Genomic DNA, 22,021 nt, shown 5'->3' on the forward strand with positions numbered 1-22,021 from the left:
CCATTTTCCTCCCCAGATTGGAGCCAGGGTTGTGGTGGTGGTTGGGCAGGGTGGGGACCCACAGACTGCCAGGATATGGGAGGTGATCCACGGGGCACCCACCCTTGAGCTGCCTGCAGGAGTGTGGAAACCAGGCCAGGCATGTCTAGACTTGTGTATTTCATGTCGATACAGAACCCTGGACCACGTTTCCCAGCCAGGTGGTGACTCTCCATGGGTAAGGTCAGCCTTGCAGGGTGTAAGAGTCAGTGAGGAAAGGCTCAACGAGGGGCTTCGCTAACCCTGTCACCCCAAGCCCAGTCAACTTCCCCCGGGGTAAGAGTAGACACTCCACAGAATATTTCCAGGCAACTTCGGACCAAAGCTGGCAGAAATTCTGGATAACCTGGGAGAGAGCAAATGGTTATTGCTCTTCGCAGTTTTCAAGCTTGAGAAAGACTAATGTTTCTGAACTTCTGCTTCACAAACCTCAGAATAGTCTTTGGAGACATTGAGAAAGACAAGATAGGGCCATGGACAGAGGCATTCTGGAAACTTCCTAGAATCAGAGAGAAAATGAAAGAAGCCATGGAAACATCACACCACCTCCACCACCCCTCGGAAGCAGCATTTGCCGTGTGTAAAAGGCAGAATGGTAACCAGATAAAGATCAATTTCCTTTTTATCTAAGAACAAAGAAGCTGGAAAATGCTTACACTTGTGCATTTGAATAGAACAGAAAGTGTTACATGTTATAAATCACCCAAATAAACATCTATTATGACAATGTAAAAGTGTAGATTACACAAGTAATTAAAAATCAAAATCAACGTATCTGTTAATAAGTGATTTCATGTGGGACTCAAGTTGGTGAGAGGCCCTGACTGCCTTCTCTTTTGGCCCTGGTGTCTCTCCTTGTTCCAAATACCATACAGTTTTTGTATTTCTAAATGACATGGCCAGAGGACAGCAGTCTTATTATGAAACAAAAATACATGTGCTCCAAAATGCCATCTTTTTGAAGTTTTTGACAATGGACCCGTATGAGCACATTTGAAAACCCAAGGTGTAATAAATATATTTTTAATTGGGGTATCAGATGGCACCTTCTCTGTATTTTTTCTGTCCGACTGCATCTTTACTGGAAGTCTCGATCATGTAACATCAATGGATAAAACCTCTCTCCTTTTTCTCCCCACTGCATTAACTCAATTACTGTTTCTCTTCTCCTAACTCCTGTTTATTGGAGAGGTGCTGACTAGATGCTCCAGTCAGGTTGTTCTGAACATCTGGGAGCCTGGGAGAGCCTATGGGTCACTAGGATGTTTCTGGTGTACCCTAAGCTTCAGCCAGGTCCACAGGGGACCAAGGGGAGGCTCCTGCAGGACCTTGGGTGTCCCCAAGGCCATCAGATCCTGGACGCTGCCGTGCTCTGGCTCCAGGCAGGGCAGACATTGATGGCTGCTTGACCCAGAGAGGGCTGAACTTCTCTCCTCATGGAAACATTACCCTGGGCAGACTAGGGTCCAATAACTGGATATGGACAATTTTTCTTCTACAGCACAGTGTCTGTGATTCAAATTCAGAGCCAGTTATTGCAGGCTCAGAAAGGAGATTGCATCAGTCAGGGTTCTCCAGAGAAACAGCACCAATAGGAAATGTATATATGGCCAGGCACAGTGGCTCATACCTGTAATCCTAGCACTTTGGGAGGCTGAGGCGGGAGAATTGTTTGAGCCCAGGAGTTCAAGACCAGCCTGGGCCACATAGTGAGACCCCATCTCTATAAAAGGAAAGAAAAGAAAAGAAAGAAAAGAAAAAAAAAAGAAAAGCAAAGAAGGAGATATGCCACCCCCCCCCACACACACACACACGCACACAGGAGAGATTTATAAGAAATTGGCTCAAGTGATTATGGAGGCTGAGAAGTCCTAAGATCCAAAATCTGTAATTGGTGAGCTGGAGACCCAGGAGAGCTGATGGTGTAAATTCCAGTTCGAGTCTGAGCCGGAATGCAGGAGACCAATATCCCAGCTGAAAGACAGCTAGGCAGAGCGAGCGCACTCCCTCTCGCTCAGCCTTTTGTTCTATTCACACCTTCAACGGATTGGACAAGGTGCACCCACATTGGAGAGGGCCACCTTCTTTACTCAGCCCATCCATTCAAACATTCATCTCATCCAGAAACACCCCCATGGACACCCCCAGAAGAATCCTTAACCAAATATCTGGGCACCCTGTGGCCCAGTCAAATTGACACACAAAAATTAACCATCACAGAGATACATCAGCAAACATCTAGGTGTAACATGCAATGGGGAGGGCGCATGTCCCCAGAGTCTCCTGAGAGGTTGGCAAATCATTTCAGGATTGGTCTCCATGCACACATACCATTCTTTCCCTCCATGTCCCCTCCCTGCGCCCTACCTTGGGAAGCCAGGTGCCTGGGGGTACTCTGGAAGGTCTGATGTATCTGTTTTGTGTGTAGAGGAAGCAGGCAGTTGCTGACAGGTCCCTGAAAGGCTGGGGGAGGCATGGCCCCCCCAATGGGTGAGCACCTCATGCGTGGCTGCGGGACTCCTGGCTGGGTTCCCTAGGGTAGCTCTCCCATGTGTGGGTTTTTCAGGATGGGGTTGTTGTCTCAAGGAATGACCATTGTAGAGAAATGTAATAAGCAACTTCACTCGTGAAAACTTGGAGGCATGAAAGTTCAGGGACTAATTAAAAATAAATCTCATTAGTTTCTTCCGCCTCTCGAGTTCTGCGAGTGGTTTATTAATCTGGTTTTGATGTGCCGCATGTTCCAGCCCCGAGTCGGAACCTTTTTGTGGGAATGGATCCGCACAGGGAAGTCAGTGGTGGTTTCCCAGGGGTCTCAGCTGTGATCACAAGGGGCTGGGCACTGGGCTGAAGGGCACGCCCGGCACCCCCCAACTCCTGGCTGCTGTCTTCACGGCACAGCCCCTGGATGCTGGCTGGGCTCTCACCTGTGTTCTTGTCCCTTTCCTGTAGGACCAAGGAGGATTGTGGAAGGCAGGGCGTTCTCCCTTGCAGCCCCCAAACAGCTGCACACCCAGTCGGGTGTAGGGAGGGAGACCTGGGCCTTATCTTGCCTTGTGACTACAAAGCATGACAGCAACTGGCTGAACGCAGAACTCGGCCTGCGGGGATGGAGTAATGGCACAATAACAATAATGGTAGTTCCCACGTTCTATCCACGCCATATGCAGGCTCTGCGCTAGACACTGCGCATTAACTCGCTCCTTCATCCCTACAGCACCTCAGTCACCAAGGCTCCATCCCCTGCCCCGCTGCAGGGGAGGGCGCTGAGCCTCGGAGACAGAAACCTGAAGTTATCCCGCCCTGGAGTTGTCCAGGCTTGGATTAAAGGTTATAATCAGATCTGCCTAATTCAGAATATCATTCTCTTCACCGCTGCACTGTATTGCTACTTTTTACTTTTCTGAGTGAATTTCTGGCTTCTTTTAGGGAATTAATGCAACATTTCTTTGACAGTGTGTGTCCACACCATACCCAACAGGAAGGAAAGAAGTGACTTGTACTCACAAGTGGTGTTGGCGCAGCCTCCAGGGAATTTAAAAGGGAAGTACTGTGCACCCCGGCTCCTCCTTGACCCCTCCCTCAGACTGGCCCCAGGCCAGGCTTCCTTGGCCCCACGTGCTTGGGTTTCCCCACTAGCACAGCGAGGTTAGGGGTGAGGCATGGCCACTGTGGCATGTGGAGGCACTCTGACCTCTTGGGATGGAAACGGGGTGGGGGTGAGTGGGAGTGGAATCACTTCCAGCATCACAGAGCTGATAAACTTCTCATGCTGTGGTGGAAACCACCTTTCATCTTCAAAGTGCTTCCCGAGCAGCGGCTGGTACATAAACATGGGTAGAAATGAAACTTCCAGCCGGCCTCATCCAGGTGCCTTATGGCTGGTGTCTACGTCTCTTACCTTTGATGCTTCTATGTGAGGTATCCAGGCTGTTTTCACACACTGAGTAAATATAAAAGCACCTTGCATACATTTTCAAAAAGGAATCGGTTAAAATGGGTGTTCTTCTCATTTCCTTTTCCAAAAAGACAGCATGCGTTTTTGCTATTAGTGGGGGAGCAACCACCTGAGTAATGATGAAAAAATTAAAAAAAATAAAAAGATCTCCAAAAGGAGATGTCTTTTTTTCTTTTTGTTTTGAATTAAAATTCCATCATTTTTCTATTTCCGAGATGAACTAAAAGCCCGGTTTATTCCTCCTCGGTTTCCTATCCTTGCTTTTCCTGCCTTAATGACATCCTAAACTTTTGTTGAAAATAATTGATTGAATTTAAATTTCCTTAAAAGTTGAAGAGGTAATGTTACAGTATAAATTTCCTACCAAACACTAAGTAGGGAAATATCCATTAGTGAAATTAACTACAGTTTCTAGGTAGCTAACAATGTGCTGTATACAGTAGGGCATGGCTAATGAACACTGCAGTGGGTGATATTTCATTATACAAATTAATGCTCACATTTTAATGGGAAAGTCACATAATGAATCTGGGCTTCAGTGACAGCAATTAGAGACACAGATTGTCCCCTTCTGGACAAGGCACTGTTTAGCAATAAGCAGCTGTGTGAAAAGTCTTCAGGTTTACAACATATATATGCTTTGGGGGAATTAGTGTACAATTTATATTAATGTACTGAAGCTTTGCTGCAAAGACACCACCATATTTATCTCTCCTGGTGTTAACTAAGTAAAGAGATGGAGAAGGACTAAATAAATATCAAATTGAGGATGCAAATACAGGAAAATATTCAGTTGCTCAACTTAAAAGTGAAACACTTTTGGAGATTTAGAAAAAAAAAAAACAAAACCAAAAAAATTAGAAGCATGAATCACATCTTAAACCTTAAAATGGTTTCCAAAGAGAATATGAATCCACCTGTTATTTTTGGAGAGGTGCTGGTGGGAACTTGCTCTAAATAGCTCTAGAATAACTCCCTGGAACAGTGAGGGTTCCTTTGACATATCAAGAGCAAAGTAGAGGCTCAGAATTATAAAAGAGATGACCATGTAAAAATAGGTACAGTGAACTAATTAAACCACCTGGTCGTATATTTCTAGAAATTGATGATACAGTGACTTGGGAGAGGTTATCAATGATATTCTAAAGCTAAATATATATCTTACACCATATGTCAGTGGGAAGCTGGCTTACTGTACGACAGTTCCAATAATTTCATTAATCCATTGGAGTGATGAACTGCAGCCTTTTAATTTCATTATGCCTTTTCTAGCAAAACTCTTCTTTCTAGAAATGCATTGTTTGGGCCCACATCTTACTCCTTTAAAATATAGTGAGAGGTTTCCCCACAGAAGGCTACCCGTGTTCGTAGCTGCTTCCTTTATTGGGCAAAGAGCCCCATTCTGCACATTTCACAGTGACTGCCTGCTCCAGACCCCATCTGTAAAATAGAGCACTGTGACCCTTCAGTGTTTGAAAAGTTTTGAGATAGGTACCAGTATTTAAAAATTAAGATACTGCACACAGAAACCTCATAGATATGACACTTTTCTTTTTTCCTTTTCTTTTTTTTAGAGAAAGGGTCTTACTCTATCCCCCAGGTTGGTGTGCAGTGGTGCAATCATAGCTCACTGCAGGCTCCAACTCCTGGACTCAAGCGATCCTCCTGCCTCAGCCTCCCAAGTAGCTTAGACCACAGGTGTGTGCCACCACACCTGCTTAATTTTTAAATTTTTTGTAGAGATGAGGTCTCCCTGTGTTGCCCAGGCTGGTCTTGAACTCCTGGGCCCAAGCGATCTTCCTGCCTGGCCTCCCAAAGTGCTAGGGTTACAGGCCTGAGCCATCATACCTGGCCGAGACTTTTCTTGGAAAATCAAAGGTTCTAGTGCCCACAGTTGGTTAGAGTTGAGTGACACTGTGCTCCAGGAGAGAACGGCTGTTTTGCATACTCATCTGATCTGCGTGGTTCTGCCTGCATGCGAGTGTGTGGCACATATAACAGATAAACACAAAGCAATGAACCACAAACATCTTGGAGGTCACCAGAGGACTCATGGCCCCTTGGAAACCTTGGGGGGCAGCCTGAGTGGTCCCCTCAGTAGATGGGATTCATTTATGGCCTAAGTGGCCAATCCTTCAACTAGACAGAGCTGCTGGCGGGGTCTGGGGCTGCCTGTACCATGGGGCCGCCCAGGCAATGCAGGCCTGAGTCTCAGGCAGAGTCCAGCCTTGGTTGGGCAGGGCTAGGCAGGCCCAATGCCTGGCTCTTTTGGCATGGATCTGGCCATGCCCGGAGGCCTGAGATTTGCTAGAGTTAGCCCAGAGCGCTTGGGCAGAAGAGCACATCCAGATGCAGAGGCCTTGGCTGGGAAGCGGTTCTCAGCTCAGGTAGACTCAGCATCTGCCTGTGGCAGCCAAATGAAAGAGCAGACGTAGACCGCACCCCAGAGTCTGTGAAATGTGCTGTTAGGCCTCTCTTCGTGGTTGCCGCCCCACCCCGTCTAGGTCAACGTTGTGAGAAGTTTGCCTCCTGAGCACTCTGAAATGGGCCCTCTGGGGAAAGAATGCCTGGGAAACAGCTGAGATGTTTCCAGTGGAGCACAAGGCCCTGGGGCTGCTGGGGTTCTAAGGAGGTTCCCAGCTTAGCCCCTGGGTGTGCCTGGCTAGAAACATGCCCTGGCCAGGGCTCACTTTCATCTCCAAAGCATTTCCCTGTGCCCCTTGTTGGATAGGAAGCCCTGAAAGGGGAGTGAGGGCTTCGAGACAGAGGGCAGGGGTGGTTCTTCCAATCATTTAGTGATTACGAAGAAATTAAAATTGAGCTTGTTTCTTTGTGAACATAAGTCCAAAGTGGAAGGGTTTATCCCCTGGAACAGTGTCCCCACCTGGAGCACTTAACTGAGGAATTCGGATGATCGGAAGAATCCACCCAAACCAAGCCCTTTAGCGACCCGGCAGGAGGTGGAACTGTATAGAGAAATGGATAGAAAGAGCAGTGCAGCCCTTTCATCCCAGTGCAGAAGGCAGAGGAAGCGTGGGTGGAGAGCTTTCTAGAACCTTGCATAGCATGTGCAGTCAGAAAACCCTTGAAAGCTCATGAAGCAGCCCCTAGTTCACCAGGCCTGGGCCCGTGGAGACTCCAGTGCTAGGAATTAGCCTTTCTTGTTTCTCAGCTCTGGCTTTTATTCTCTGGAGCAGTGAGGGGCAAGGCCTATTTTGAACTCTAAAGACAGTGGGTGGAGTGAAGGGATGCTATCTTCCTGCACACTCGCATGCTGTGTGTGAGTGTGAGAGTGCGTGTGCGGGAACTCTGCTAGCCTACTATATGATATGTCTCCTCCAAAAGCCATGAGAGCAGGGGACCTGCCTCTTTGGTTTTACTCAGTTTGCAGGGTCAAGAAGGGAGGTTGCAGGTGTTTATTCATTCATCTATTGGTTCATTCCATCAAAAAAGTGTGTGTGAATCAAACTGAAGTTTTCTGAGTCAGTGGGTGACATGTATGTGCACAAGTATCACTGGCTTTATTCAGGAGACTTAGTTTAGCTCCTAAATGAGCTTAGGATTGGCATAAGACCCCACAGAACACGTGCTTCAACATGTCTTATTACAGGTTGAGGAAGAAAAAGTCCCAAGAGCGGGATTCTGTGTCCAGTGGAGTTCAGAGTAGCATGGGTGTCCAGTCCCTAGTCCAGATTCTCAAATACCTCCTGAGGTCTAGACTGTCTTCCCTGCTAAACCGTTCATGGTTCCCACTTTAAAGGCACTTCCAAGGAAGGCCACCCACAATGGTTCCCCATTCAGGATCCACAGAGGGCCACCTGGGAAAGTCCCGAAAGATCCCGAAACCAAGTTTGCATCTTTGGCCAATTAACTCAGAATGTGGGGAGGTGGGACCAGGTATCAGCACCTTGTCAAGCCTCCAAGGCAATTCCAGGTTGGTTTTTCAAGGAGTTGTCTTTACATGTCTGCATCAGAATCACAGGGACGCTTACAAGGCCAACTTCTGCCCCGACCCCAGACCCAGGGAATCAGAACTGCTGTGCCTTAGGGCCAGAACTGGTGTCTTACCACACTCTCCTGGTGGTTCTAATGCGCGATACAGTTTGAGTACTGCCGCTCCCATGTACCTTTTTTTTTTTTTTTTGAGATGGAGTCTCGCTCTGTCGCCCAGGCTGGAGTGCAGTGGCGCCATCTCGGCTCACTGCAAGCTCCGCCTCCTGGGTTCACGCTATTCTCCTGTCTCTGCCTCCCAAGTAGGTGGGACTACAGGTGCCCACAGCCACGCCCAGCTAATTGTTTGTATTTTTAGTAGAGACGGGGTTTCATCATGTTAGCCAGGATGTTCTGGATCTCCTGACCCTGTGGATCCTCTCACCTCGGCCTCCCAAAGTGCTGGGATTACAGGTGTGAGCCACTGCGCTCGGGCCTCCTGTGTGCCTTTCAAACATGTATCCATTGGAAAGAGTCACACACATCCTCTGTGCATGCCCACAGTCCCCACCCAGAAAGGCAGCCCTCCACATCCCCAGGCTTGAGAGGAAAGTCCACGTTCCCCTTCTTTAGCTCTGCTAATGAATGCCCGTGCTTCCTCTACGGCCCCTTTGCCTGCCAGATGCACGTAATCATTTCCAGGTGCATTTCTAAAACACAGCCTGAGTCCCACCCGGCACCTGCGGGCCTCACCTCTGCAGGCTTTTGTCGCCCGGCCCTCCCGCAGGGCTTGCTCTCACCCGTAGGCCAGGATCCTGAGTTTCTAGGTAGGCTTGCCTGCTGCGGGCCCCATCACAACCCCTCTAAGTTTCAGGGACTGCCTCTGTCACACCTGATCACTGGGCTTCCAGGTAAGCTGAATCAGCCATGACGTCCTGCTGCCCAGAAGTGCCCCATCCCAGCCTGGCCTGTGATAGGATGTCTACATAGCAGTAGCTCAATGAGTCTGAGTCTAACCTGGGACTGACTCTAAGAAGGGGGAAATTACTGCCTGAAATTCTCTGTACCTTTACCCCAAAGGGAATGGAGCCTTCCTCCTAGATTCCTGTCATTGGTCTAGTCATTTAAATTAAACACCCCCAACTTCTATTGTTCTTTCCACGATGGAAAAAGATACCAGAAGAGACAACTTACATTTGCTGGCATTGTGGGATAGAGACGGGGAAGAAGGTAAATGACTGTAGACTTAAATATATTCCAAGAATTTGTTGGATGACTGTGACCTTTATGTTTAGAGAAACAGATTCCCTGCTGGGTTCCCCTCCTAGACCTAAGAGCCACCTCTGAAAACGTGTCCAGGAGAGATCTCAGCTGCTCATAGCACCTGGCACCCTTGTTCTGATAAGGCAGGCAGGCTGTCCATGGTTCTGGCACGCGATCTGGAGATGACATGCCATCTCCTGCTCAGAACCAGGCTGGTGGCCCTCTTGCTCACAAAGTCCACACCCCCAAATGCCCTGTGCCTGGAGAACTGGGACTCATGCCTTCCGCTGAGACTAGACACAGTGAAATGTCTTCAGAAGACACCATTCACTGACGATTTGTTGTTACTTTTTAGGTCAGTCTATTTTACAATAGAACAGAGGAAGGGGAGGGGGAATAGTTGAGGTTCCTGGAAGAAATAATTGTGGATATTGACAGGGCACCATTGTGAATAAGAGAGCAGGGACTGTCACAGTCCCCAGTCCTTCCAGAGAGCCTTTTGATTGCAAAGTCTAGAAAAGATCTGGGATTGCTAACAAATTATTGGAATATGTTTAAATCTGCAGTCGTTTACCTTCTTCCCCTTCTCTATCCCACAATGCCAGCAAATGTAAGTTGTCTCTTCTGGTATCTTTTTCCATCATGGAAAGAACAATAGAAGTTGGGGGTGTTGAATTTAAATAAATATTTAATTTATGAAAATTATCTTATATGTTTTAAAACACTCTTTAAAGCTATTTTTATTCTCTAGAAAGCGCTTATTATAGGTAAATTACACATTTTACTACCAGAGCATTAGGTTTGCCATTAGTACAAATTTAAGGCACGACAAAGACCAGTAGATAATGTTAATTTCAAATACAGAAACTAAATATATTTTGTGCCTTTTTATTACTCATTTTCTTTTAAGTTTTATTGACTGCTTTTTATCTTAACTATATGTCTTTACATGCTGCAATCATAATGCACTGTAATGGTATTAATATTTTATAGAATCTGTATTTATAGTTCTTTATTTAGAAACAGTGCAGTAGGTCTGCAGATATCTGAGCCCGTCTGGAATGGTGCCCTCCAAATAATGATAAATTACTTGTGCAGTATGCCATTTGCTAATTATATCCATGATTTACTGCAGAGCAAGACTTAAATCATTCATTTCAGTCTTGCGTAACAGTGCCATAAAATTTTTAGGTTTAAAAATGGTTTCCATGTGTATAATTTAAACAAATTTTAGAGCTATTGTATACACAAAATATTGCAACCACCCATTTGTTACATACTTTCTCTTTTTAAACTTCTACTTTTAATGATCACTGTGGCTGAAATTATTATGCTTAATTTTCATAATCATAGCTTTTAAATCTACAGCCGTTTTCACATGTTAGATAAAGAAAAAGATAGCTAATTGTGTGTAGATAGTATGTCATTCCTGAATAGTCCCAAATGGTACAAAATCATTAAAAAAGCTTAAGAGTACGAATTATTCTTCTATTAAAAAACAGTTGTTCTCTAATTATTAGTTTGAGCTGCTTTGTTTCAAAGAACAAATGTTGATCCTTCCAGCCTCGTTCAGCACACCAAAATGAGATAAACGCCTCTTTTTTTTCTTATATCAAAATCTTGCAGGTGAGAAACCCTACAAGTGTCCGCACTGTGACTATGCCGGCACGCAGTCAGCATCCTTAAAATACCACTTAGAGCGACACCATCGGGAGCGGCAGAACGGGGCTGGGCCGCTGTCTGGGCAGCCCCCAAATCAAGACCACAAGGACGAGATGTCAAGCAAAGCTTCTCTGTTCATCAGGCCAGACATCCTGAGGGGGGCCTTCAAGGGTCTCCCTGGAATCGACTTCAGAGGAGGCCCTGCATCTCAGCAGTGGACATCAGGGGTTCTCTCCTCCGGGGAGCACTCGGGGCAGGCCACTGGCATGTCTTCGGAGGTCCCCTCAGATGCTCTGAAAGGCACTGACCTTCCTTCCAAAAGCACCCACTTCTCCGAGATCGGAAGAGCTTATCAAAGCATCGTGAGCAACGGTGTGAATTTCCAAGGGTCCTTGCAAGCTTTCATGGACAGTTTTGTCCTCAGTTCCTTGAAGAAGGAGAAGGACGTGAAGGACAAAGCCCTGGCTGACCCCCCTTCCATGAAAGTCCACGGAGTGAATGGTGGTGAGGAGAAACCCAGTGGCAAGTCCTCCCAGAGGAAGTCCGAGAAATCTCAGTATGAACCCCTGGACTTGTCTGTGCGGCCAGATGCCGCCTCCCTCCCGGGCTCCTCGGTAACCGTGCAGGACAGCATCGCATGGCACGGCTGCTTGTTTTGTGCTTTCACAACGTCCTCCATGGAGCTGATGGCCCTTCATCTCCAGGCCAACCACCTGGGCAAAGCGAAACGCAAAGATAACACCATTGGGGTCACGGTCAACTGCAAAGACCAAGCCCGGGAGGCAAGTAAGATGGCCCTGCTGCCCTCGTTACAATCAAACAAAGACCTGGGCCTCCCCAGTATGATCAGCTCTCTAGACTGTGCTTCTGAGAAGATGGCCCAAGGTCAGATCAAGGAGACTCTGGGGGAGCAGAAGAGCGGCACATGGACCGGCCACGTGGACCCTGCATTTTGTAACTTCCCATCAGACTTCTACAAGCAGTTTGGTGTTTACCCAGGCATGGTTGGCTCAGGGGCCTCCAGTTCCTGCCCCAACAAGGAGCCTGATGGAAAGGCCCACTCTGAAGAGGATGCCCCCATCCTGATCCCTGAAACCACGAGTAAGAACACTACTGATGACCTCTCTGACATCGCCTCCTCAGAGGACATGGACTCCTCCAAGGGAGAGAACAACGATGAAGAGGATGTTGAAACCGAACCGGAAATGATGACCAAGCCACTGTCTGCCCTCAGCAAAGACAGCAGCAGCGATGGCGGGGACAGCCTGCAGCCCACAGGCACCCCCCAGCCCGTCCAGGGACTGGTCTCACCTTTATCCCAAGCACCGGAGAAGCAATGGCACAGCCAGGGTCTTCTCCAAGCCCAGGATCCCTTGGCGGGCCTGCCAAAGCCGGAGCGGGGGCCCCAGAGCCTGGACAAGCCGATGAACATGCTGTCGGTCCTCAGGGCCTACAGCTCTGATGGCTTAGCAGCCTTTAATGGACTTGCAAGTAGCACAGCAAATTCTGGATGTATCAAGAGGCCAGACTTGTGTGGTAAGTTTTAGAATCCTCTTCCTATAGTTCATTTCCCAAAACATCAGTGCTGAATTGTGCATTTAAAAAAAAATGGGGTAGAGTTATCCATGAGCAACTTTTGAATGAAATATTTGAAAAAACCCTCAGTGCTGTATCTGCAATGTAGACAATCATAAAAGTCCACTTTGTTCAGAAGTTTTAGAACTCATACTTTTGTGTTCTAATTTGCATTATAATGTACTAAAATGCCTGTACAGAAGGCATGGAAAAGGGGGTGGTCTCACCATGTGAACTACTCCTGTTTGCCATCTAGAACTTGAAGGGGGGAAAATCAACCTACAAAACAAAAATGAAAAGAGACATGGTAACTTGCAAATTCTTCAGTATTTTCAATTTATGCAAAAGATGCCTAAAGACAATTCCTTACTGCTTTGCTAAGCCAAATCTGCTTTCTTAAACTTTTCTTTTATTGACTTAGAGGATACTAAAATCATATCACACTAACAACAGTATAGAAATAAAGCGACCTTCTCTCCAAAGAGGGAGATGATTTCTGGGTGTTTGTGACTCATTTTTAGACAAACTAAATGGCAGTTACTGTGACTTTGTCCTTCTGCGCTTGCCTTCTGTTTGTCTGTCTGTTCACCTGTCTGTCTGTTGCTCTAACAAGACATGTACATTGTGAAGTCCCTGAACAGTAGTGATGTGACCCTGTGCATCTTGGATTCATGCTTGTCTGATCCTGTAGCAAACTGACACTTCTTTATCTCCTTAAAGCATATGGGTACCCCAAAGGAATTCCAGATTTCAGAACATCATTGTAAGTTTAAGGACTAGGTTTGGAGCAAATGAATGTTAGGGTGGGCAGGTGGAATCAAAGTCATTCTCTTGGCACCCTCATATCCGTGTTTGGAAGCCTTTCTCTGAAAAGAAGGTCAATGCACTCTTCCCTTTGAAACCAGCTCCAAATATCCTCACCAGAGATAAATGACCATGATACTTTTCCATCTGTAATTTATAAATGGATTTCTGTAATTTTACTTCACCTGTGGAAGGAAGGCAGGAAGGGAGGAAGGCAGGATGGAAAGAAGGAAGGAAGGAAGGAAAGAAGGAAGGAAGGAAAGAAGGAAGGAACGAAGAGAGGGAGGGAGGGAGGGAAGGAAAGAAAAGGGAAGGAAGGGGGGAAATAGAAGAGAATATTTTTGAACCTCAACATCCTGTTGTTCATTTAAGCACAGAGCAGAATTCAGGAAGCTAGACTCTGAGTTCGTAATTTAGATTGATATATTTCTTTTATTCCTCTTCTTCCCTAATTCACTAGGAACTGAATCAAGCGGTCAGAAATATTTTTTTGAGTTGTCAAAAATCACTAAATGGATTTCTGACAGCTCAAAAAAATATTGACAGTTCCTTATGCTGAATGATTCACAAGGCCCCATTAACCACTACCCCCAGATCTATTTTTAGCCACATATAATTCATTACTTTTGAAGCTGTTAAAAACAATATTTAAAAGAAGGGAAAAAAGGGTTTTATGTCAGTCCAATTTTTTTCCCTTTTTTTCTTTAACTGGGGGAGCAATGTTTAAGGCTTTTTTTTTTATTGTTGTTTTAGGTTTGTGATCGGGGTGGTTTCTTTTTTATTGTTGTTTAGAGCCTTTTTTTTTTTTAAGTCTATTTTCAGTTCTTTCAACTACCTACGTAGGACCATAGTCCCTGCCAGGAATCCATGCATCAGAAAAGATCAAAACCTGGCATGTTCATGAGCTCATTATTATTGAAATGAGCTCATATTACCCCTATTAATGTTCCCATCTTCCTATCAGTAGTGAAGGAAGGCTGCCTGGCTCGAGGAAGTTTGCCCAATGGTATCCTTTCACACCAGGCGAGGTTGAATGGGAAGCCAACATCAGGGAGCCTGCCGGGTCTTGAGACCCTTTTATCCCTGGGCGGCAAGCTCTTAGGAACTTCTCACCTTTTCCCAAAACAGCAGCACATGACACACCCCTGACATTTCCCCACTATGTGCAAACCAGGTTGCCGATTCCACCTTTCAGGCTTTGGGCAGCAGACCCTGGGATGTAAGCTGTGCCCCCCACCCCCCGCCTCTTTCATGGGGTTTGGGGACCCTCATGCCAGCCAAGCTTAAAGGCTTCCTTGTTGCTTCTGCAGCAGAGGGTTCAGGCCTCTTGTTCCGCCTTCCACTCCTGGGAAGATGCTGAAACTGACTCTGGCCACCAGCCGCCTCTTTTTAGAGAGTGTGAGTTCTGCATTCCATTTGGCCCCATTTCTTCTGCCTCCTCTTGCTTTAGTTTGGAAGTAGGCAGGAAAAGACCCTCCCTGGCTCTTGCATTTGCTTGGGGGTGAGGCCACTGCCCTCTTGCCTCTAGGATGGGCCTGACTCTGCCAGTTCTCATCTCACTCCCCCCATATCTGGCCCACCATAATTGCAGTCCTCTTCTTATTTTCTTGCGGGCGACTGTGGTATCCCAGAAGGTCCAGGCATATTCATCCTTTCTAAAAGTTACAATCTAGGAGGAACACAAATCCAAATGGGCTGTTTTTTTTTCTTAAATAGTGTAATTCACTCTCTTTTTAGCATGGCAAGAAGCACAAGTGACATTTGTAAGCTTCAAACCCCCACTAGCTTCCCTTTGCAAGGGTAGAAGTGATATTGGCACAATGAATAAAATATTTCTATTGTTTAATCCTCCTTCTCTTCTTCACTCGAAGTAGGTACGGGTTTCTAAATTCACCTACCAGGCTCATCACTATTTCTCCTTAAGAATCTGAGCTTTGTCAGACCAAAGCATCATTCCTAGATTTCTCATCTCAGATGGATAAAGTTCAGGTCTGGTTTTGTCTGGTTAGTAAACCTAAATCCCCACTGTCATGATTATAAAAACGGGCTTATAGGAGGAGCTAATGTTCCTGTGTTTCTTAAGGAAGAGCTCTGTTCTCAAAGGGTGTAAAAGTGTTTGAAGAAGCATCGGAAATACCTAGTTCAAATCATATAAACTCCCCACAGATCTCAGCAGCTCCTCCAACCCTTGCTGTTGATTTGGAGAAGGTGGCGTCTCATCCTAGTCTGTGGGTGATACTCATACTGCAGGCTGTACTTTCAGGATCTTCCGTCATTTCTGCATGCCTTCTTCCTAACTTTTAAAACTCTGGTCCTAAATTCCTTGGTGCCATAGAGCCAGGGTCCTGGCCAGTGTGCCCTGCCCATCCTAACAGCCAATGGATTCCTAACTCTGGTGCAGAAGGAGAGCCACTGAGGGGAGAAGCCGACCCAGCCAGTTGGGTGGGGAGAAGCCTGTTGCATATGACAGTGTCGAGAGCTTCAGTGGGAATTTTCTAAAGCTCTTTCCACAGAGGACAGCACACTGCCTGTCAGAGACATATTACAACAATCCCAAGGAAGAGGTTAAGCCATCTTGGATTAAGCCAGAGGACAGGCATCTTTGCTTCCACAGTGGGCCAGATCCCACTAGGGGTCTGATTTCATTATAGGAAATCCCACTCCAATCAAATCCTTAGTTTCTTGAGGTGACTTCCAGTCTCCAGGCATGGGTCACATTTCTTTATTCTGTCAAAGAGCATAATGTACAAGGGTACTCCAGTGCCATTGGAGAATTTGGATGTGCCCTTGGTTTTGTTGGAATGTTTGACCTTGGTTTTGTAGTGGGACAGACTCCACATGAGTATTTAAAGGTGGAGAGAGGAAGACCAGAGCAGTGTTTGCATCCATGGACAAAGCAAGGCAGACAAGCCCAGTCTAGTATGAGAAATGCTAATGCACTGTTGGGTCGGCACTTGGCTTGGAAGGGGCAGGCATCTCTGTGCACACAGCACCAAGGCTGGTCTGCACAGCACCCATGGGGCTCGCTGCATGGAATGGTTAAAGAGTGTGTTTCATCCGGGAGTTTGTGGATTTGGACAGCAACCAGGTCACCCTTACTCCTTGCCTTTCAAACCTAAGAGAGATGGCCAGGGTGTGGAGTTGTCATGTGCCAGGTCTCCCAATCAGGCTTTGCACTGTGTCCTTTGGTGGACCCAGGGGTAGGCAGGACAGAGAAGAATGAATGACGGATGAACGGGAAAGCAGGGAAAAGAGCACACTCCCCTTTGCCCCAAGGAGCTCTGCTCTGTAGTGACTGCCACTCAGGGAAGCCTGGCTGAACTGGGAGCATCTGTAAGCAGGCTGAGGGCAGGCACTGCACTCACACCTGTAATCCCAGCACTCTGGGAGGCTGAGGCAGGGGCGTCGCTTAAGCCCAGGAGTTCAAGGCTGCTGTGAGCTAGGATCATGACATTGCACTTGAGCCTGTGTGACACAGTGAGACCCCTTCTGTAAAATAAACATGAAATAAATATCAGCATGTTGATCGTGGGCACGAGGCCCTATGTGCAGTGGCTACCAGACCTAGTGACCCAGTGGGCCTGGGAGGAAGCAAGGGAGAATGCAAGCCCATTAACAGCAGTCGTCCTAACATCCCCAGCTTATCATCCTCAGGTTATGGGGCAACTGGCTTCCCCAACCCAAATTATACCTGAGACTATGGAATAAGGGTCTTCTGGCTTCCACATTAGTGAAATAATTGAGACCCCCCCTCCCAAGAATTCGGGCCCATTGAAACCTCTTCAAATTACATATTTTTATATGTGTGATGAGATGAACCAGGACAACCAAAGCTGAACTCTCTTAAAATGTGACTTCTCTTCTCCCCGAGCCTTGTAGATTTCTCAGCATAGGCAGTGGGAGAATACCTACTTTTTTTTTTTTTTTTTTTTTTTTTTTTTGGAGACGGCGTTTTGCTCTGTTGCCCAGGCTGGAGTGCAGTGGCGCAATCTCGGCTCACTGCAACTTCCGCCTCCCGGGTTCAAGCGATTCTCCTGCCTCAGTCTCCTGACTAGCTAGGATTACAGGTGTATGCCACCACACCTGGCTAATTTTGTATTTTTAGTAGAGACAGGGTTTCACCATGTTGGTCAGGCTGGTCTCGAACTTCTGACCTCAGGTGATCCACCTGCCTCAGCCTCCCAAAGTGCTGGGATTATAGGCATGAGCCACCGCGCCTGGCCAATACCTACCCTTTTACCAGCTACTCAGTCTAAAGCAACAGGTAGCAAATATTTTCTTAAAAGACCAGAGAATAAAAGTGTTAGCTCACAGGCCACGGGGTGTCTGTGGTGACCACCCAACTCTGCTTTGGAAGTAGCACCACAGCTACCATAGACAATAGGAAAATGATGGCTGTGGTTGCTTTCTATTAGAACTTTAGGTACTGACACAGGCGATGCACTGGAATTGGCCCACAGGGTCTTAGTTGGTCAACCCAACAACTCCCTCTGGTAAAGAGGGATGTGTTCCCGTGGTCATCCCTAGAGAATGAATGGTGCAAACACTGGTCCTCTGTTATTCTACTGGACAGTGAGATGGTGACAGGAGACCCCTCATCATCAGTGGCAGGGCCCCATCCATTGTCTGGTAATGCCAAAGCCAGAGATGTGAGAGAGACTTCACAGTGGTAGAGGACTTGTCGACCCAGATGGGCTGGTGCCTTGTTTCTGGGAAGCCACACCTCTGTCTATGCATTAAAGACTTCCAGGAGAACACCCCGGCACAGTGCAACGCAGAGCTGCCCCCTCATAGCCAGTGCACACAGAAGAGGAAGGGGGCAGTGGCTGTGTGTTGTCTCTGAAGCAAGCTTGCTCTGTGAAAGCCTGTTTCCTCACTGATGGAAGGAAGCGTAGGGATGAAATAGATGACAGAGAAAAGAGCTTGGATCAGTGCTTCTCAGTTGAGTTTGCATGACATTGCGGAGCTCAGCATCCACGTGAAACTGTTGCAAGGAAATGATGTCGGTGTGCAAACATCTTCGGGTCGCAATCGTCCCTTAAGCACGGCAGGTATCAACCTTACCTCCATCAGTGTTAGAGAGGCACGTTTCATTTCCTCGCTTCTGCCGTGGTGCATGGTTGATAGCTCTTTCTTGGTATGTAGGGAAGTTTGCTTTGAAGATGATTCTGGCAATTTTGTGATGACCTCCCATCCCAATGGTTACACCATTTCTGTGTCCACTCCATTCTCTTCCTGATACCAGGCAAGTGCTTGGGGGTAGGAAATGAGTCCTGCCCTGCCTCAGTCTTTGACCAAGAAACGGCAAAGTTCTGCAGTCAGTTAGAGACTTGGAAGGAGGCCATGGCTGGGGTATGAAATACACAGTGAGGGCCGCATATGTGCAGACACCCTGAGTGCAGGCTGTGATACACAGTCTATGGCCATTGGTACATTTTTCATCTTGTGCAAGAGTCTGCAGTGTGGCCCAGAAGCCAGCAGGTTCTAATGAAGAAGGGAGGCGAAGGTAGGAAAATGGCATAGGAAGACAACCACAAACTTCCAATCTGCCGAGTGTGTGGGGAGTGCAGGCTGTACCCAGCCAGCACAAGAAGGCAATTGGCTTGAGGGTGTGGGAGACCTGGGGCATCTCCACTGCAAGATCTTTTTGTCTCTGCTGCTGCCTTACTTTATTCAAAGACAAATGTGCTCTCATGCCTCTTCCTTCTCTTTTTTTGTGAGCTGATTCTCACATGGATTGGCCTCAGAGACTATGGACAAAGCACACCTTTGTATTCACCTCCTTTGCCCAATTGGATAATTTACAGATTAGCTGTTGACCTCTACGGTCTGGCCTGCTCTCATTTGTACTGTGTGTCTGGGGCCTGACATTAGACCCCAGAAGGGAGGACCATTTGGCCTGCCTTGAAGTCCAAGGGCAGAACCTTGTGAGTTAATGCAAATCACCGCCCAGTTCTGCCCCTGCTGGCTGCCTCACAACCTGCTGCAGAGCTTTTCTATTTGACTCTGGAGGGACAAACACAGGCGATGTCCCCTGGGATCTCCTGCAGAAATCAGCACGTGGAGCAGGCTCTCCCCAGCCCTCATCCCGAGCCTTGCTGTGTGCTCTGTGTCTGACGGAGAGGCAGCCTCTCTGGATGGCAGCTCTCTCCAAACTCCAAAGGCATTCTTCTCCCGTTCTCCTTCCCTCTTTTTAAATTAAATGGGAATGCCACTGACGTGATGTCGTTTGCACTGCAGGATGACAGAACTGTTGTGTGAATACCATTGTATTTGCCAAATGGTCCACTCGTCATTTCAGAACAAACAAGTGGATGGTGTCTGTAAGTCGGCAAACACTGGTGACATTTAGCCTTGTTTATGTTCCTTTCCTTTTGCTGCATATTTTTGGCTCCAAAAGCTACTGGCTGAATCAACAGGGCCTCTGAATCAGGAGAGAAGTCTGGTAGCTTAATTTTAGTTGCTATGTCCATATTCTCTTCAGATTGCATGAATCCTACTGCTCAGGACCAAGCCTAGGTGAGAGGAGAGGGCAATCAACCTCTTTGGTTCAAAAAAAAAAAAAAAGAAACATATATATATCTTTCCCCACCCCTGGTAATGACTTAAGATTGGGAGAGAGGAAGAGAGTATTGAGAGAAGAGAGTGTTGTCAGAACAGACACCCACATCACTGAGGAAGTGTAAACTCTCCAATCAGACCCAGGCACCGCCATCTGAAATAGGAACGGTGTGAGCCCATCCGTGTCTTAAGTGGGTGCAGATACCGTGGGTCTAAGCACTGGCGTCTACCTTTTTAGACTGCTGAATCAAAGCGCTGGTTGAAACTGACAACTATCTAGACACAGGCTACATCTTACCTGCTGAAGGCATCAGGTTTTTCTTTTCTTTTTTTTTCTTTTTAATTTCAGACGTTGTGTGCAAAGCCCAGGTTTCAAATAAGCAGTAATTATCTCCTATTACTTAGTGCTGATCAACAGCACCTCTACGTCTAATTGCCAACCTGCCCTGATCATGTTGACTATTCTTGCTTTAGCCAGAGACAGAAGGACCAAATTTTATAAATTCCACTTTATTGTCATTATTCCATTAAATGATTAGGGGATGTGGCCTTGCCCTTGCTTTCAAATGCCTCTAGCCCTGATGGTTTCTGGATTATTTAATAAATCTGCACATTTTCTTGCAGGTAAGTGACACTCCCTGTCCTAGTCGGTTTATCTGGACTTGCCCTTGTCTGTTCGTGGTCCTCGGTGGTTATCTGCAGCTTGTTAATCGTGTAAAGTCAAGAGAAGAATGTATACACATATGTGTGTTGAATAAATAATTACTATTGGCATAGGTATGTGTATACACACGGCGCACCAATCTACAGTATATATAGCAGAGAATCAGAGGCTAAAAATATTACCCCATATGTTCCACTATTAGTCATGGATTGCAAACGCTTAGTAACTTGAGCAGGAGAGAAAACTCCCTCAAAGTCATAAATCCTGAGTGACAACTGCTGGTGGATGACAGATCCCTTCACCTGTGGACAACCTGGCTGGGGGCGGGGGGCTGTTCCACCAGCTCACCTGAGCGTGTAGAGGTGGGTCCTGCAGTGGTCTCGTGGGTATTACTGCTTGTGTCTGATTGTCCTGTATTTTGTAACACTTTAGAAGAATACAGAAAAGTCCAGTAATTCTCTTTCTCCATAGTATTTAAGCAGAAATATTGCTAGTTTAATATTGTGTCAGGTCTTCCTATTAACCAGGAGCAGATGACAGTAAAATTTCAGTGAATAGCACCTTGACATCTACAACTTAAAAATGGTGATTGAAGCAAAATATGTAAACGTGTACGGGGTGATCGTGTGCTTTGGAACAGAGTATTGTTGAAGTCATTAGAAGATATATTAAGGTGTTCCTGGTAATGAAGGCATGTAAGTTATAATAATTGTAGCTTTCTGAATAAGTGTCAAACTATATCTTTAAGTGTGCTGTATGCTGAGTTACAAGTTAGGTCATTTATGAATGGAATGTAAAATAATACTAAAAATGCTTCAATAACTTATCTTGGTATTGCTAATAAAAAAAAAAAGCTGTGAAACATTAGTGCAGTTTGGAGTCATTATGTTAATTCATTCCGCAACACCCTCCTCACCCCCTGACATTCTTCTCTCTGTTGGAAGCCTCAACAGGACATTCAGGGAATGCCATTTACCGTGATTCTTGGGCTGTTTGCCTGGGCAGATCTTTGCATTTTTCTATCCACCCTTAGGTGGGCCCTGTGACAATTCATAAACATGCAAGTGGGAAAGGACCTTCCAATTTGGGTGGATGACTGTGGCGGGTCGGGGAGAGCCAGGCGACACGGGCCCGTTTCTCTGTACAAGTGACTTTTAGGTGTCTAGACCCCACAACTGCCCATGGGAACTGTGGCTGGGGTGGTGGGGGTGGGGGGGTACTTGGGCATGGAGTATGCTGGCCATCATGCCCCATCCCAGATGTGGAAGCGCTGACACCTAGCCTCCCTGCAGCAAATCTGAACATGTTATTTTCGTCCTGTGAAGGGGTAGTTTGTAATGAAGAGACTCAGCATTTGTGGAGGGGAAAATCTTTATGTTCTGCTGACCTTTTTGGGCTGTACCTGTGTTTGCTGTAACAGGCTTTTGCCTGTTCTTCCACTTTGCCTCTTGGTGGGGAGAGAGCGTGGGAAGGACCGATTTTGCTTTTTGCTTGTGTTGCTTGGTTTTGTGGTCCGTGAGCTGGACTTTAGGGTCCTGCCATTTTAACGGTGTTTCCAAGCTTCT

The 22,021-nt window shown here is 46.7% G+C and overlaps 1 protein-coding gene across 15 annotated transcripts in view; it reads left to right on the forward strand.

The window, feature by feature from the left end:
- The window catches only part of ZNF536 (zinc finger protein 536), a 487,963-nt gene that overhangs the window by 314,885 nt on the left and 151,057 nt on the right, over positions 1 to 22,021 (forward strand). For 14 of the 15 annotated variants that reach the window (XM_055235799.2, XM_055235801.2, XM_055235795.2 and 11 more), the window contains one exon: positions 10,817 to 12,388. In XM_055235799.2, the coding sequence (XP_055091774.1) occupies positions 10,817 to 12,388 (1,572 nt within the window). Of the gene's footprint in view, positions 1 to 10,816; positions 12,389 to 20,416; positions 21,321 to 22,021 lie in introns of those variants that run through there. The other variant, XM_055235808.2, reaches the window with a different exon arrangement.

Source organism: Symphalangus syndactylus, chromosome 13 (genome assembly GCF_028878055.3).
Source record: "Symphalangus syndactylus isolate Jambi chromosome 13, NHGRI_mSymSyn1-v2.1_pri, whole genome shotgun sequence".
NCBI lineage: Eukaryota > Metazoa > Chordata > Mammalia > Primates > Hylobatidae > Symphalangus > Symphalangus syndactylus.